We start from the raw sequence: 13,755 nt of genomic DNA on the forward strand, positions 1-13,755 counted from the left end.
CCATTGGATTGTTAAATACTTTTTAGCAATAAACGTACGAGAAGCTCAAATGCAAAAGCCGCTAGACGCCACCTCCATCAAAAATGAAATAATGATAATAGCTGAATGCTTTTGGCACATATTATACATTAATCAAATACTTTGCTTTAAAACTGCTTAATCCTGGCCTTGAGCCATTCAGAAATACCGGTTTGTTGGCAAAAACCGTTAAATGCCATGTCGATTTTTCATCAAAGTCCTTTAAGTGCAAATTGGACAAAACATGGAGTACAGCATGGAGTATGTACAGTCACATACAGTATGGATCACAGTGCCCCCTAATGTGTGGTTCAATTTTAACATTCTGACTTTCATCCTTTGCATTGTTTCTGGTTGCATCAATAGTGATTTTCCAACTCTTTACTACAGTAGGTCTTGTCAAAAAGCTCACATGCACAGATGGATTGCAGCAATAGAGAGACTATTGAGTTAAATACCAATGAAATGACTAAAGTGACATTTGTGAAAATAAGGCAGTATAATTACTGACTTTTAACCTTTTCTTTGCCATTAAAGTGACGTTACTAAACCTAAACATAAAAGCCTGATAAAAAATATATCCTTGTGTTCTTCACATTCAACTTACTGGTAAGACCCATCCAAATCAACAGCCAAACCAATAATAACATCAGTGTGCATGTCTTTAGCCTGTGACAGACAGAATAACATATCATGTATTGGGAATCAGTGAATTCAATATACAATTATATTCGATAAATCTGTACGCCGTGTCATACCTGATGCCAGATGAACACACGCTCTTCCTCATCATTGATAACCGCAAGATCACCATGTCCTTGCTTGCAAATTTTCCTTGCCTCATTCACAGAGACAGATGAGTATGAAGACACATAATATTGATTCCCTTTAAATTCAATCCAGCCATCCTCGGTCGTATTATACTCTGAAATTAAAAGTAAGACATTACAAATTTTGGCTCTTCTTTGGTCGTCAAACAGTATGAAAGAGAACATGTCACATGTTGTGACTAGTATTTAATAAGTAGAAGACTGACCTATTTCTTTAATATTTACTTGCTTTGGGGTCTTTCCTATAAAGAGATGATAGTGGTAAAATGTCTTGTACTTTATTAAAATAGTATTTATAATCTAATAATGGTAGAATTTAATGAAACCCCTATTAGATAAAAAATGGGTTGTACCTTTTTGGATTTGACAATACCATTCTTTCTTGTCTTGACAAGTCACATCATTCCACCAAATATTACGGTCCCACCATGAAACTTCAACTTCTACGCAATTTTCAATGTTGTTTAAATTGTTTGGTTCATCACTGGCCCAGTTTTGATAAGATGACTAAAGGAGAATACATTTCGAAAAAAAAAAACATCAAATGTAAATTCTCACATTCACACTTAACCAAAGTAAATCTTTTTTCAGACTTTTCCATACACTCAAAAAATGGCTGGGTTATTTTTAACCCATAATGGGTAAATAAATATTGGACAGAACACGTGCTGGGTTAAAAATTGAACCAATTTTGGGTTATTTTAACCCAACTGCTGGGTTATTATACCCCACGGTTGCATAACAACAACCCAACATTGGTTAATTTTTAACCCAGCACGGGGTAATTTTTAACCCAGCATGTGTTCTGTCCAATATTTATTTACCCATTATGGGTCAAACATAACCGAGCCGTTTTTAGAGTGTATTTTGCGGGAACAGTTTAGTAAACGAAATCAATGTTTTCAATGTTGGATTATGTACCTGCTTGCTTGGTTTTACTAAAAATAATTGTTTATACTAGTTGACAGTAAGTGATCTATAAATCGCAGGTGAACAACAAAGTATGGTGTATTGATGTACTCACCGCAGAACCATCACTCCACACATAACCCACAGCAGGATCCTGAATACTATAACCAACCCATGCAGCGTACATACTACAAGCAAAGCCATATGATTTGTCAAACACTGATGTCATTATTAGCTGGATATTTATCAGCCATTGTTAATGAAATGCAAGATAAATATTACCTTCCTTGTGACCAAGGAACATCAGTCTCCTGATGGATGCTCAGGAGATCTCCACCTAACTCTCGGCAGAAGTCAAGAGCTTCATTCCAAGTCTTCCTTTGGTTGGAGGCTACATCAAATAACTTCAAAAAAAGAAAATTGTAAATAAAATATGTCTTCTACTACCAATTTCCTAATTCTGTAATATAGAGTCAAAATGTTCTTTAAAGGATTAGTCAATAAAAAAAAAGAAAGATCCAGATAATTTACTCACCACCATGTCATCCAAAATGTTGATGTCTTTCTTTGTTCAGCTGAGAAGAAATTATGTTTTTTGAGGAAAACATTCCAGGATTTTTTTCATTTTAATGGATTTTAATGGACCCCAACACATACAGTAACAGTTTTAATGCAGTTTAAAATGGCAGTTTCAAAGGACTCTAAACGATCCCAAACGAGGCATAAGGGTCTTATCTTGCGAAACGATTGTCATTTTTGACAAGAAAAAAATGCACTTTTAAACCACGACTTCTCGTCTATCTCCGGTCCTGTGACACGCCAGCGTGACCTCACGTAATTGCGTAATGCTGTGGAAAGGTCAAGCGTTACATATATGAAACGCACATTTGCAGACTATTTTAAACAATAAACTGACACAAAGACATTAACTAGTATCATTCCACATACAACAACGTTGGAACGGTCCTCTTTCTCCACACTTGTAAACACTGGGGCGTAGTTTCGCATACGTCATCCTTGACCTCTTGACATGCTGACGTATTACGTGAGGTCACACGACCGGAGGAAGCAAGAAGTTGTGGTTTAAAAGTGCATCTTTTTCTTGTCAAAAATGACAATCGTTTTGCTAGATAAGACCCTTATGCCTCGTTTGGGATCGTTTAGAGTCCTTTGAAACTGCAATTTTAAACTGCATTAAAACTGTTATGTGTTGGGGTCCATTAAAATCCATTAAAATGAGAAAAATCCTGGAATGTTTTCCTCAAAAAACATAATTTCTTCTTGACTGAACAAAGAAAGACATCAACTTTTTGGATAACATGGTGCTGAGTAAATTATCTGGATTTTTTTAAAGAAAATGAACTAATCCTTTAATTTGTCTTTTACTTATTAAAATAACAAAAATTCAACATATGGTAATAGCTACTAAACACAATTTGATGCTGACACAATTTCTTGTTGTTCCTACAATAACATTTTAGGATTTGTGTTGTTGTTCGGTGTGAACAACATTATTACACATACATAATTAATCTCAGATATTGGCAAAAATGCACCAATAGATTGTGTCATTACTGTCATTTTACCTTGACACAAAGGTTTCTAGATCCAATTGGTACCCATTCTTCACTACATTTCAGAGGTGCGGAGGTCGGTGGCGCTTGAGTTGTAACCACTCCCTCAGCTGCTTGCTTGCAAATGTATTTCTCTTTATTCGAGCAACTCAGCACATCCCAAAGTCCGGCAAGCATTCCAGTCGTCATGGCAACACAGCCTTGCTTTCTTCCTGTTTATTTTTTTAAATACAAAAGAAGGCTACACCATGAGTCAACCATGATGGTGCTAGCATTAGTAAACACTTTAATTTCTCTATAATTTTCTGTTAAGCGTAATACTGTACCTGGCATTCCAGTGTTGAAATGAGTATATGGAACTTTCTTAGTGTTTGTCCATTCAAAAGTGTGTCGATCCCTTTGATTGGACAGCCCTGTCCAGAAATACTTCTCCGGTCGTGCTCCAACAAAACTAATCAAGAATGCATTTTCTATCCTAATGGGAACAAAAACATGATTATTTATCAGATGACTGAAGAAGAACTTCAAATATTTCGTAGAGTAAAAATTGACATTGAAATATCCTCTAAATTTGAAATGTACTATAAACAAAAATATAAGTAATTGACAACGGTTTAATGACCTGGATGTGATATCAACCAGTTGAGCGCCATCTTTAACACACATCTGTTTTGCCTCTTCAAAGGTCTTTGTCTCGGATGCTGCCATGTAACAGTAGTACCCATACCTGGTCCAACCCTTTTCAAAGATATTAAACAGCTGTCAGTAATTGTAACTCGGTCACTGACGTAAACTAGATTTCAGAATCAACACTTGAATCATCTGTTAATAAAATGGCTAGAATACATCTTCAAATCAAATTTTTGGCAATATTTTTCCCAACTATAAACACTTACGGGTTTACAGCCTGGACTTGTAATAACCGTGTCATTTTTTGAGGCTGTGGAGCTGGTTTTCTTCTTACAGATGAATCCACGCTTGTGCTCACAGATTTCATCTGCCCACTTTCCCTCCTAAAGACGAAACAGTTATTGTGCAAAAGATCTGACCATAAATCCATTATAACGAAAAAAAAACAAGACAGCTAAAGATTATATTAGGTATAGAATACATAGGATTACTGAAAAAAAAAATGTTTTCATCATATTGCTGTCATTTTACCTCCCCTCTCATTAAAACACAGTCTTCCTTATGGAGAGCGTTGTGACTTGGCTCTCCCACTTCCAACGTGATCTCATGAAAATACGTATCTATTTGTACGTAAAATGTGTCTATTGCAAACGTATGCATGAAACGTTTAAATAGATGCCTATACGTACAATATACACGTATTACGGCTTAAAAAACGTAAAACTCCTACGTTTTTTCACAATAATTACGTATAAATGCTTACGTATAGAGAATGTGAGATGACGTCAGGCTGCGCCGGAAGGATAGTTCTCTGCTGGAGTTACTGGTTTTTATGCCCCCCTGTTCAATTTTTTGTCTGAACGTTGAAATCTTTATGTACACTGAATTAAATAGAAAGTGTTATCTACTGGGAAAAGCTGTTATCGCAAAACAACAGTTTTTGGAAAAATGAAAGACTATATAGCGACACGTACGCGAGTTGGCAGCCCAAAGGATAACAGACTTGACGTACCGCCTCCAACGTTACTGGGATACTCGGACATTTCGCGTTTTTATTTGAGATGTGTTGATATAATTCTCCTTATCACGATTTTAACGCTTTAAGCAAACAATAAACTAAGTAGATTCTTTCATGCAATATGCATGACGTTAGTTTCACACTCTCGCGTTGTAGCATAATTTTTAATAATCACTTGTAGTAAAATCATGTTTTTTACAGAACATTAGTAAGTTAGACATACAATATTGTCATATGCAACAAGGAATAACATATATAAAAATGGTTAGTTAAGGTTCGTTATGGAACTTTAGTAGAGAAATCTGCATGTATGTTTGGGGGTTGTATAATATTTAACTTATGTTATCAGGTACGCATTTTTCCCCTTCGCTTTGCTTGGACAACTTCCGGTCACGGCATTTCTCCTTTTGCATCTCCTGCGCACTGTGTGCTGTGCAAAGAAATATAGCGGTAAGCAATTCATCCATCCATCCAACAGTTTTCTTATTTATATGATTTGTTAGGTGATATTGCATTCAAAGTAAACTATAATTTTAGTATGTGTATAGTTGCATGGTCACATGTAGTTTCTCGTTTAACGCGAAAATCTTTCAAATTTTATAATGTATTAAAGTGTCTGCAGCATGTGCTAATGTTATTCCTTACACTAAGTACTGTACTGTGTAAATGTAAGATATTTAATCCACCAGTTCATAATACACTTGAAAAAGCTCACTTAACTCGTATAACGTTAGCTCCTTACCATCTTGAAACGGCTTGGACCAGCTTTAACATGTTTAATTTAAGTTATTGAAGTAACCTTAAAACAGCACCACACCAGCAACGTTAATCAGCATGAAAATTGTATTGATCTATGCTATTTTGTAGAAGCATAACAATATAACATTGCATTGAATGGTTTTTACAGGTGTTCTCATGCGTGTGTCACAGGATGCCTGGATCAACTTTCAAAAAATGTAAATCATACAATGTCCAAATTTCTGTGGCTTGCAAAACCTGCAAACACTGCAGACAAAAGCAAAAAAATGAAAAAAGCAATACAAGTTGCCAAACAAAAAATAAATGAGCAATGGAAAGTTGCAAATAATTTCTGTAAACTTGTAAATTCTGGGTGTACATGTTCTGGTAGGTCATTATTTAATACATCCCAATGCCTTGCCTTGCCTAATACATTCCAATGGTGAAGTTGCCCTTTATTGTGTCTGAATGTTTATATGTGTCTCTATACGTTAGCATGTGTGTTTGTAACCACTGTTTGTTTTTTAAATTATTCCAGAAATCTTTCTTGTCACATACATTACCTATTTCACAGCAGAGGACTGCAGTGCTGCTGTACAAACCTCTTCTGCAGCAGCCAATGTCCCTCATCTGTCTGTCTCACAATCACTTAAAGGTAACACTTATACTACTAACTCTCTATCTGTCCATTCTTTCATCTGTACATCCTCCCTACCATCCATCCATACGTCCTACCTAGACTAGGCATGGGCCGGTTACCGGTTTCAAGGTATACCGAGGTTTAAAACAGTCAAGGTTTCAAAACCACTAAAATGTTCTGTGATACCGTCTCCAAGGTATGAGCTGTGCTTATACAAAATTCATTAAATCATGAAGTCATGTGATTGATTTGATGTTTACATTTAATATACATTACGAAAATATTATATATGTTTTGAAAGCATATTATAATTTAAAGGCTTAATTGTACCTGGCATTTGAAAATAACACATTTTAGTGTTGCAATGGCAATACCGCAACACCGTGAAACCGTGGTATTTTTGCTAAAGGTTATCATGCCGCCAGAATCTTATACCGGCCCATGCCTAACCTAGACCTGTCCATCTGTCTGTCCATTCATTATTCATTATTCAGTCTGCAAGTTTCTGTCTATCTAATCACTTTACACTTTCTTTAGGTCCAAAAGACTCCAGTGCTGCTGTACAAACCTCTGCTGCAGCCGATGTCCCTCATCTGTCTGTCTTACAATCACTTAAAGGTAACACTTACGCCGGTTTCACACCGCAAGCATGAGCAGCGCGTATCCGTAGCGTGAGCAGTTCGTGAGGAGAGCGTTTGCTGTGCGTGTCCATTGTGCTTTCACAACGTCTGCGTTTGCAGCACATACTGTGCAGTTTAATAACAGTATAAAAATCTCAACTTCTCATTACTTTATTTTACATGCATTAATCAGCAAAACCTCTTCAAGACGCTTTTTGATGGTCAGTGTAATTTATGTAACTGTGATTTGTTTAACCCACATTGTTTTCGTGCTGTTCTGGTCCGTGTAATGACAGATATAGATACACAATTATAGACATAAAAAGCCCATGGCACATTATTAAATCTGTTTCTCTGAAGTTTTACGATAAAATAAAAAAATCACTCAGTGATTGACAGCATGAAGTAGTCGATCGTGTTTCCCTTCAACAGTTTAAGCATAGATTTATAGATGTATCTATTTCTCTGAAGATTATAGATGAGGACTCATTTAGTGCTGGGCAGACAGTGAATGACAGCGATCTTCTGGTGTTTTTAAAGGTGCCCTTCCTCTGGCGTTTTTATTGTTTTAGACTGTTGTCTGAGGTCTACTCATGACGTTTGCATGGTTTTTACATCCAAAAACATCAAAAGCAATAAGTAATAGGCCATTTTGTACCCTGATTTTGAGGCTGGTTAGAGAAGTGATCCGTTTTAATGGGCGGGCTGCTCTGACGACTTGGATGTAAACGCCCACTGCTATGATTGGATAACAGTTTATCGTTCAAACTAACTTTAATCTCATGTGTAATCAGTTTAATGTTAAGTGAGTGTCTTAAGACACAGTGTCTTTCTTACACACGCATATTTTATCATAAACCCTTTTGACACACACACGCGTGTCTTTTATCGTAAACCCACGCACAAAAAAACACGTGTCTTTTATCGTAAACCCTTTCGATGCGCGTGTAGCAGCGCCCACACACACACACACACACACGTCTTTTACATAAACCCTTCGACGCGCGTGTAACGAATGCACAAACACACACATGTGTTTTTTATCACATTCAATGCGTGTGCATCATAAATTCGCGTGAATCGCGTCCCTCTGAAGAGAAATCCTGTCCGCAACTGATAGTAACACATAGTACTAAAGTGTTTTACTCACACAAACACGCGTGTCTTTTATTATAAACCCTTTCAAAGCGTGTGCAGCATGAATTCTCGTCCATCGGATTTGGAAGAGAAAATACCGGCCGCCACAGTGACACATAGTACTAAAGTGTTTTACTCACACAAACATGCTTGTCTTTTATCATAAACCCTTTCAAAGCGTGTGCAGCATGAATTCGCGTCCCTCGGAAGAGAAAACACCGGCCGCCACAGTGACACATAGTACTAAAGTGTTTTACTCACACAAACACGCGTGTCTTTTATCATAAACCCTTTCAAAGCGTGTGCAGCATGAATTTGCTTCCCTGGGAAGAGAAAACACCGGCCGCCACAGTGACACATAGTACTAAAGTGTTTTACTCACATAAGCTGCGCCATTCTGTCCAGATCCAATATTGATGGAGGAGCATTGCTTTTTAATCGCAGTCTCTCTTCACATCCAGCGTTCTTCTGAACATCCAAACATGTAGCAACTGTTATGATTCCCTCGTTTAATAGGAATGATGTCTCTCGACGAAAAACAATGGCCCGAATACGGTACGGTTGACGTTTAGCCATCCTTGCTTGCTGTAACTTGTTATGAAAACAAACTCAACTACACGTAATATGTGGGCGCGGTCTCAAGTTGAAGAGCTCATGAATATTAATGACCTCGATCAGTTCCACGTCACACTGATAAGCTTTTCAAACTGACCTGATTTCTCAGCTTATTTCTTTTCAGTGGCTAGAGCTGACAGAGGAGGTGGAAGTTAATTTTCACATTCACGACACAACACAAACACATATGGACCTAACACATATCAAAAAATACAAGTAAAAACGGTTTTATGTGGAAGGGCCTCTTTAAATATTTCATTGCTTTCTTTTAAGTTGCTCAAAGTCATGACTGTTTGAAACACACTTGGCGTCACATTTATGATTTTATAGTAAAATTACACTTTTTTACGTCGATCCATGACCATTTAAAACATAAACAATGCACTGTCACTTTAATTGAGCGTGAGCAGCACAGCAAAAATAGAGCCGATGCTGAAATGATCGCAGCACTGCTGCTTCAGCGACGGTCCTGCCACGCGAGCATGCCCTGCTCACGCTTGCGGTGTGAAACCAGCGTTATACTACCAACTCTCTATTTGTCCATCCTCCCATCCATACATCCTCCCTACCATCCATCCATACGTCCTACCTACCTGTCCATCTGTCTGTCCATTCATCATCCAGTCTGCAAGTTTCTGTCTATCTTGTCTGTCTGTCTGTCTATCCATTCATCATCTAGTCTGCAAGTTTCTGTCTATCTAATCTGTCATTTTACACTTTCTTTAGGTCCAAAAGACTCCAGTGCTGCTGTACAAACCTCTTCTGCAGCAGCCAATGACCCTCATCTGCCTGTCTCACAATCAATTAGAGGTAACACTTATACTAGCAACTCTCTATCTGTCCATCCATAAATTCATACATCCTCTCATCCATATATTCTCCCTCCCATTCTTCCATACATCCTCCCTAGACCTGTCTATCTAATCTGTCTGTCTGTCTGTCTGTCTGTCCATTCATCATCCAGTCTGCAAGTTTCTGTCTATCTTGTCTGTCTGTCTGCCTGTCTGTCTGTCTGTCCATTCATCATCCAGTCTGCAAGCTTCTGTCTATCTTGTCTGTCTGTCTGTCTGTCTGTCTGTCTGTCTGTCTGTCTGTCTGTCTGTCCATTCATCATCCAGTCTGCAAGTTTCTGTCTATCTTGTCTGTCTGTCTGTCTATCCATTCATCGTCTAGTCTGCAAGTTTCTGTCTATCTTATCTGTCATTTTACACTTTCTTTAGGTCCAAAAGACTCCAGTGCTGCTGTACAAACCTCTTCTGCAGCAGCCAATGTCCCTCATCTGCCTGTCTCACAATCACTTAAAGGTAACACTTATACTACCAACTCTCTATCTGTCCATACATAAATTCATACATCCTCTCATCAATATATTCTCCCTCCCATTCTTCCATACATCCTCCCTAGACCTGTCTATCTAGTCTGTCTGTCTGTCTGTCCATTCATCATCCAGTCTGCAAGTTTCTGTCTTTCTAATCTGTCATTTTACACTTTCTTTAGGTCCAAAAGACTCCAGTGCTGCTGTACAACCTCTTCTGCAGCAGCCAATGTCCCTCATCTGTCTGTCTCACAATCACTTAAAGGTAACATTTATACTACTAACTCTCTATCTGTCCATTCTTTCATCCATACATCCTCCCTACCATCCATCCATACATCCTACCTAGACCTGTCCATCTGTCTGTCCATTCATAATTCAGTCAGCATATTCTGTCTATCTAATCACTTTACACTTTCTTTAGGTCCAAAAGAATCCAGTGCTGTGTACAAACCTCTTCTGCAGCAGAAAATGACCCTCATCTGTCTGTCTCACAAACAAACAAATTTCGGTACAAGATTAAAGGTAATTCCCTGAATGAATTTTTGCTTGCTTATTACAATATTTAACACATTCATGTTTACTGAATCTATAGACACATCAAAAAATCTATGAACACATCGGGCTAAAAGAATGTGGTTTGCAAAATGAAAAACATTTAGTGGTAACCAATTGAAGTAGTTTGGAGAAGATTTTTTTAGTAGGAAAAGAGATCCATTGTCATCTTTCTGCATCCACACTGTATATGCCTTTTTTATTTTCTATCCTACATCCGGCATTGTGTTGTTCAAAGCCTCAGTCCTTCTCAAATAGTAATATGATTGTTTATGCTCTCTTCCTATTAGACTGTCCTGTGCATTTACTCAAAGAACACTTTCCATTTGTAAAAACCATGGGAACGAGAAAAGCAAAAAATGTAAGTAACATTGAGTTTTTATTTGGCTTGAATTTAAATGTCTGTGCAGGATCAGAGAGCTTTGTGATAAATTTCTTTGTTAATAGAAATGGTTAAAATGTCGAAAATAAAACGTATTATTTGCTTATTTTCAAGGGAATAAACAAACAAAGGTTTCGGTGGCAGCCTTGCTCTGGCTGGTATGTATTTTTTATATTAGTTTGTAAATATAAAATATTATTATAAATATAATATAAATAATAAACATACATTGTCACAGTTTTACATAAGTTTGTTTAATTTTTATTCTCTCTGTCTTCTAATATTTTGCTACTTAAATTCTACAGTGTTACTTGCATCTTTTTTTAATAAATGTCAGTTAGGGTGAAAAAACAATGTACTTTTTTATATTTATATTTTAAACTTATATTGTTTTTCAGTGGAGTAAAGTGGAAGGACACATGGGAGCTTCATTCGGATGAATAAAGTAATGGGTTTTTTTTTTTCAAAAGCTTACTGCACTAAACCCTTAAATGTATGTTAACCATTAATATTTTATATTGTTTTATGTTTTTCTATACAGACATTTGAAAACATTTAACTATGTTGATTGATCTGTGTATCTATTGGCCATGTACAGTTATTTTTATCTTGACTGCTCCCTCTTATAGTATTTGTTAATTTGTCCCCCCGCTCTGTTCTCTGTTACCCTTTTGTTTTCCTATGTTTTGTCCTCTGTCTGTTTTCCTCCTCTGTGGTTCCCTGCAGGAATCCTGACCCTTGACGTTTTGCCAGCCCTGTATTGCCCGAGTCCTCTCAAACACTGACGAAGAAATTGACATTGTGGAGAGTTTTGATGATCTTTTGTTGTTCAATAAACATGAATCTGCACACTGCATGAGTCCTTGCCTCATATGTACCCAACTCTAATGCATATTTATCAAAGAACTGTGCTAGTTAAAAATAAGTATAGCAGTTTATATATGTTATACACAGACGAGGTATATAGAACATATTGTATATTGTGATTATAACTATAGAAAAATTGATATAAAATTTATTATTATTTGTTTCCTTTTACATAATATTTTTATATTTACAATATTGCATTCAATAGTTATTATTAAATATACTACTTTACTATTGTTTTTATAAAGGTATCTCATAAATTGTGAATAACATTAACAGCATGACCATTTTGTAGTGCTACTATCAGTAACTTTTGTACATAGTTTTAGTTTTTTTTTTTTGTGGTAATTAGACAAAAACTGTAGTCTTTTGCAGACATTCTATAACATTTACCTTCTGTATTTCTGTGTCATCGTCAGAATTCAAATCATAATGAAATTGAATTTAATTGTAATTTAATGTCAGTTCTTACGTGAGCATTTTAGTATATGCACAATTTTACCACTGGAAGGTCCACAACAGAGGATGTGTATCATATAGACCATAAGAGCATTCAAGATGGTACATTTCACTCAAATAAATGTCAAAAACTCTTTAAGAGTTTGTACAAGTAACAGCATGCAATGGTTTACCTGTAAAAGTCTGTAACTATTCCTAATCCTTAGTCCAAGTATTTATGTCAAGAAACATCTCTGTTCTTACAGAAACAGAAAGTAACACTGTTCCAACAGTAAATTTGGTCCTTAAATCTGGATAAACATTGATACCTACATAAAGTGAAGGAATGTGTGACATGCTTGTCAAGTATGCAACACAAACCTGAAATGTGACCCCTGCATTTAACCCATCACAGTGAGTAGTGAACAGATGCACTGCAAGTACTGAACACACACACCCAAAGCAGTGGGCACACCAGGAGCAATCACAGGTGCCTTGCTCAAGGGCACCACAGTCGCAACCTGCCAGACCCGAGAATCAAACCAGCAACTCTCATGGGGGTTACAAGCCCAACTCTCTAATCACTAGGCTATGACTGCCCGTACACACTTCTCCAAATGTCTTTTAAAAAGCCTGTACAGTGCACAAAGATGTGGTAAACTACTTCTTTATAAAGTCAGTGTTACTTACAGTCTCTGGGTCCATACATGCACTTCTATGGAGAAACATATAACCTTTATGGCTGGCCACAGCTCCAGGGGTGGCTTGAAGTGTGTGTGTGTGTACCTGGTATTTATCACGTTGTGGGGACCAATTGTCCGTACAAAGATAGGAATGCCAGTATTTTTTTGACCTTGTGGAGACATTTTGAGGTCCCCATGAGGAAACAAGCATATCAATCAAAAAGAGTCATGTTTCTTGAAAATCTAAGGTAGCAGAAAGTTTTCTGTGATGGTTGGGGTTATTGTTTGGGAGTAGAATATACAGTTTGTACAGTATAAAAACCATTAGGCTACGTCTATGGAATTTCCCCACAAAACATGGAAACCAAAATGTGCGCGTGTGTGTGTTCCCTGCTGAAAAAACAGCAACAAATCAGCATGGACCAGCATGGGAATTATGCTGGTCTATGCTGGTTTAGCTGGTGGTCACCAGCATACCAGCAAGGCCAGCATATGTTGTGTTTTGGTGCTGGTAACCTTTTTTTTCAGCAAGGTTAACTACTTTGCATTTAATCCATCCAGTTGCTGTACACAGATGATACAAGTATTACCATACTTGTCCTTAACATGTAACCTTCATGTCAATTTTTGACAAAGATTTTAGACATTGCAAGAGGTGAGCACTGTGATGTCTAATGGAGATGCTTTACAAAGACAGTGGCCGGGTCAGAAATCAGCTGTATTATTTCATGTCCCTGCTGAAAAAAACAGCATACCAGCAAGACCAGCATTGTGTTTTGGTGCTGG

General features: G+C 37.1%; 2 protein-coding genes across 5 annotated transcripts in view; one reads left to right on the plus strand and one right to left on the minus strand.

Annotated features, from left to right (window-relative positions):
* Nucleotides 1-13,755, minus strand: part of LOC135766966 (macrophage mannose receptor 1-like) — a 43,909-nt gene that overhangs the window by 11,617 nt on the left and 18,537 nt on the right. Inside the window, exons 9-19 of the mRNA XM_065276498.2 lie at nucleotides 4,493-4,564; nucleotides 4,228-4,344; nucleotides 3,954-4,069; nucleotides 3,658-3,806; nucleotides 3,344-3,543; nucleotides 2,040-2,161; nucleotides 1,873-1,945; nucleotides 1,202-1,355; nucleotides 1,055-1,090; nucleotides 777-943; nucleotides 626-687 (exon numbers count right to left, since the gene is read on the minus strand). Of these exons, the coding sequence (XP_065132570.1) occupies nucleotides 626-687; nucleotides 777-943; nucleotides 1,055-1,090; nucleotides 1,202-1,355; nucleotides 1,873-1,945; nucleotides 2,040-2,161; nucleotides 3,344-3,543; nucleotides 3,658-3,806; nucleotides 3,954-4,069; nucleotides 4,228-4,344; nucleotides 4,493-4,564 (1,268 nt within the window). The remainder of the gene's footprint in view (nucleotides 1-625; nucleotides 688-776; nucleotides 944-1,054; nucleotides 1,091-1,201; nucleotides 1,356-1,872; nucleotides 1,946-2,039; nucleotides 2,162-3,343; nucleotides 3,544-3,657; nucleotides 3,807-3,953; nucleotides 4,070-4,227; nucleotides 4,345-4,492; nucleotides 4,565-13,755) is intronic.
* On the plus strand, nucleotides 4,712-11,835 carry LOC135766965 (uncharacterized). Of its 4 annotated transcripts, XM_065276494.2 has the most exons (13): nucleotides 4,712-5,243; nucleotides 5,329-5,429; nucleotides 5,887-6,104; nucleotides 6,256-6,372; nucleotides 6,895-6,975; nucleotides 9,456-9,539; nucleotides 9,950-10,033; nucleotides 10,227-10,309; nucleotides 10,469-10,569; nucleotides 10,890-10,960; nucleotides 11,096-11,139; nucleotides 11,380-11,426; nucleotides 11,708-11,835. In XM_065276494.2, the coding sequence occupies exons 3-9, from the start codon at nucleotides 5,948-5,950 to the stop codon at nucleotides 10,517-10,519; spliced, it is 657 nt and encodes a 218-aa protein (XP_065132566.1). In that variant the 5' UTR covers nucleotides 4,712-5,243; nucleotides 5,329-5,429; nucleotides 5,887-5,947; the 3' UTR covers nucleotides 10,520-10,569; nucleotides 10,890-10,960; nucleotides 11,096-11,139; nucleotides 11,380-11,426; nucleotides 11,708-11,835. The 4 variants fall into 4 exon arrangements, with proteins under 4 accessions (XP_065132566.1, XP_065132565.1, XP_065132568.1 ...); XM_065276493.2 differs by having other exon boundaries at nucleotides 4,712-5,429; XM_065276496.2 differs by lacking the exon at nucleotides 11,708-11,835 and adding an exon at nucleotides 11,523-11,700 and having other exon boundaries at nucleotides 4,712-5,429.

The sequence above is a fragment of the Paramisgurnus dabryanus genome, chromosome 6 (genome assembly GCF_030506205.2).
Source record: "Paramisgurnus dabryanus chromosome 6, PD_genome_1.1, whole genome shotgun sequence".
NCBI classification, from domain to species: domain Eukaryota; kingdom Metazoa; phylum Chordata; class Actinopteri; order Cypriniformes; family Cobitidae; genus Paramisgurnus; species Paramisgurnus dabryanus.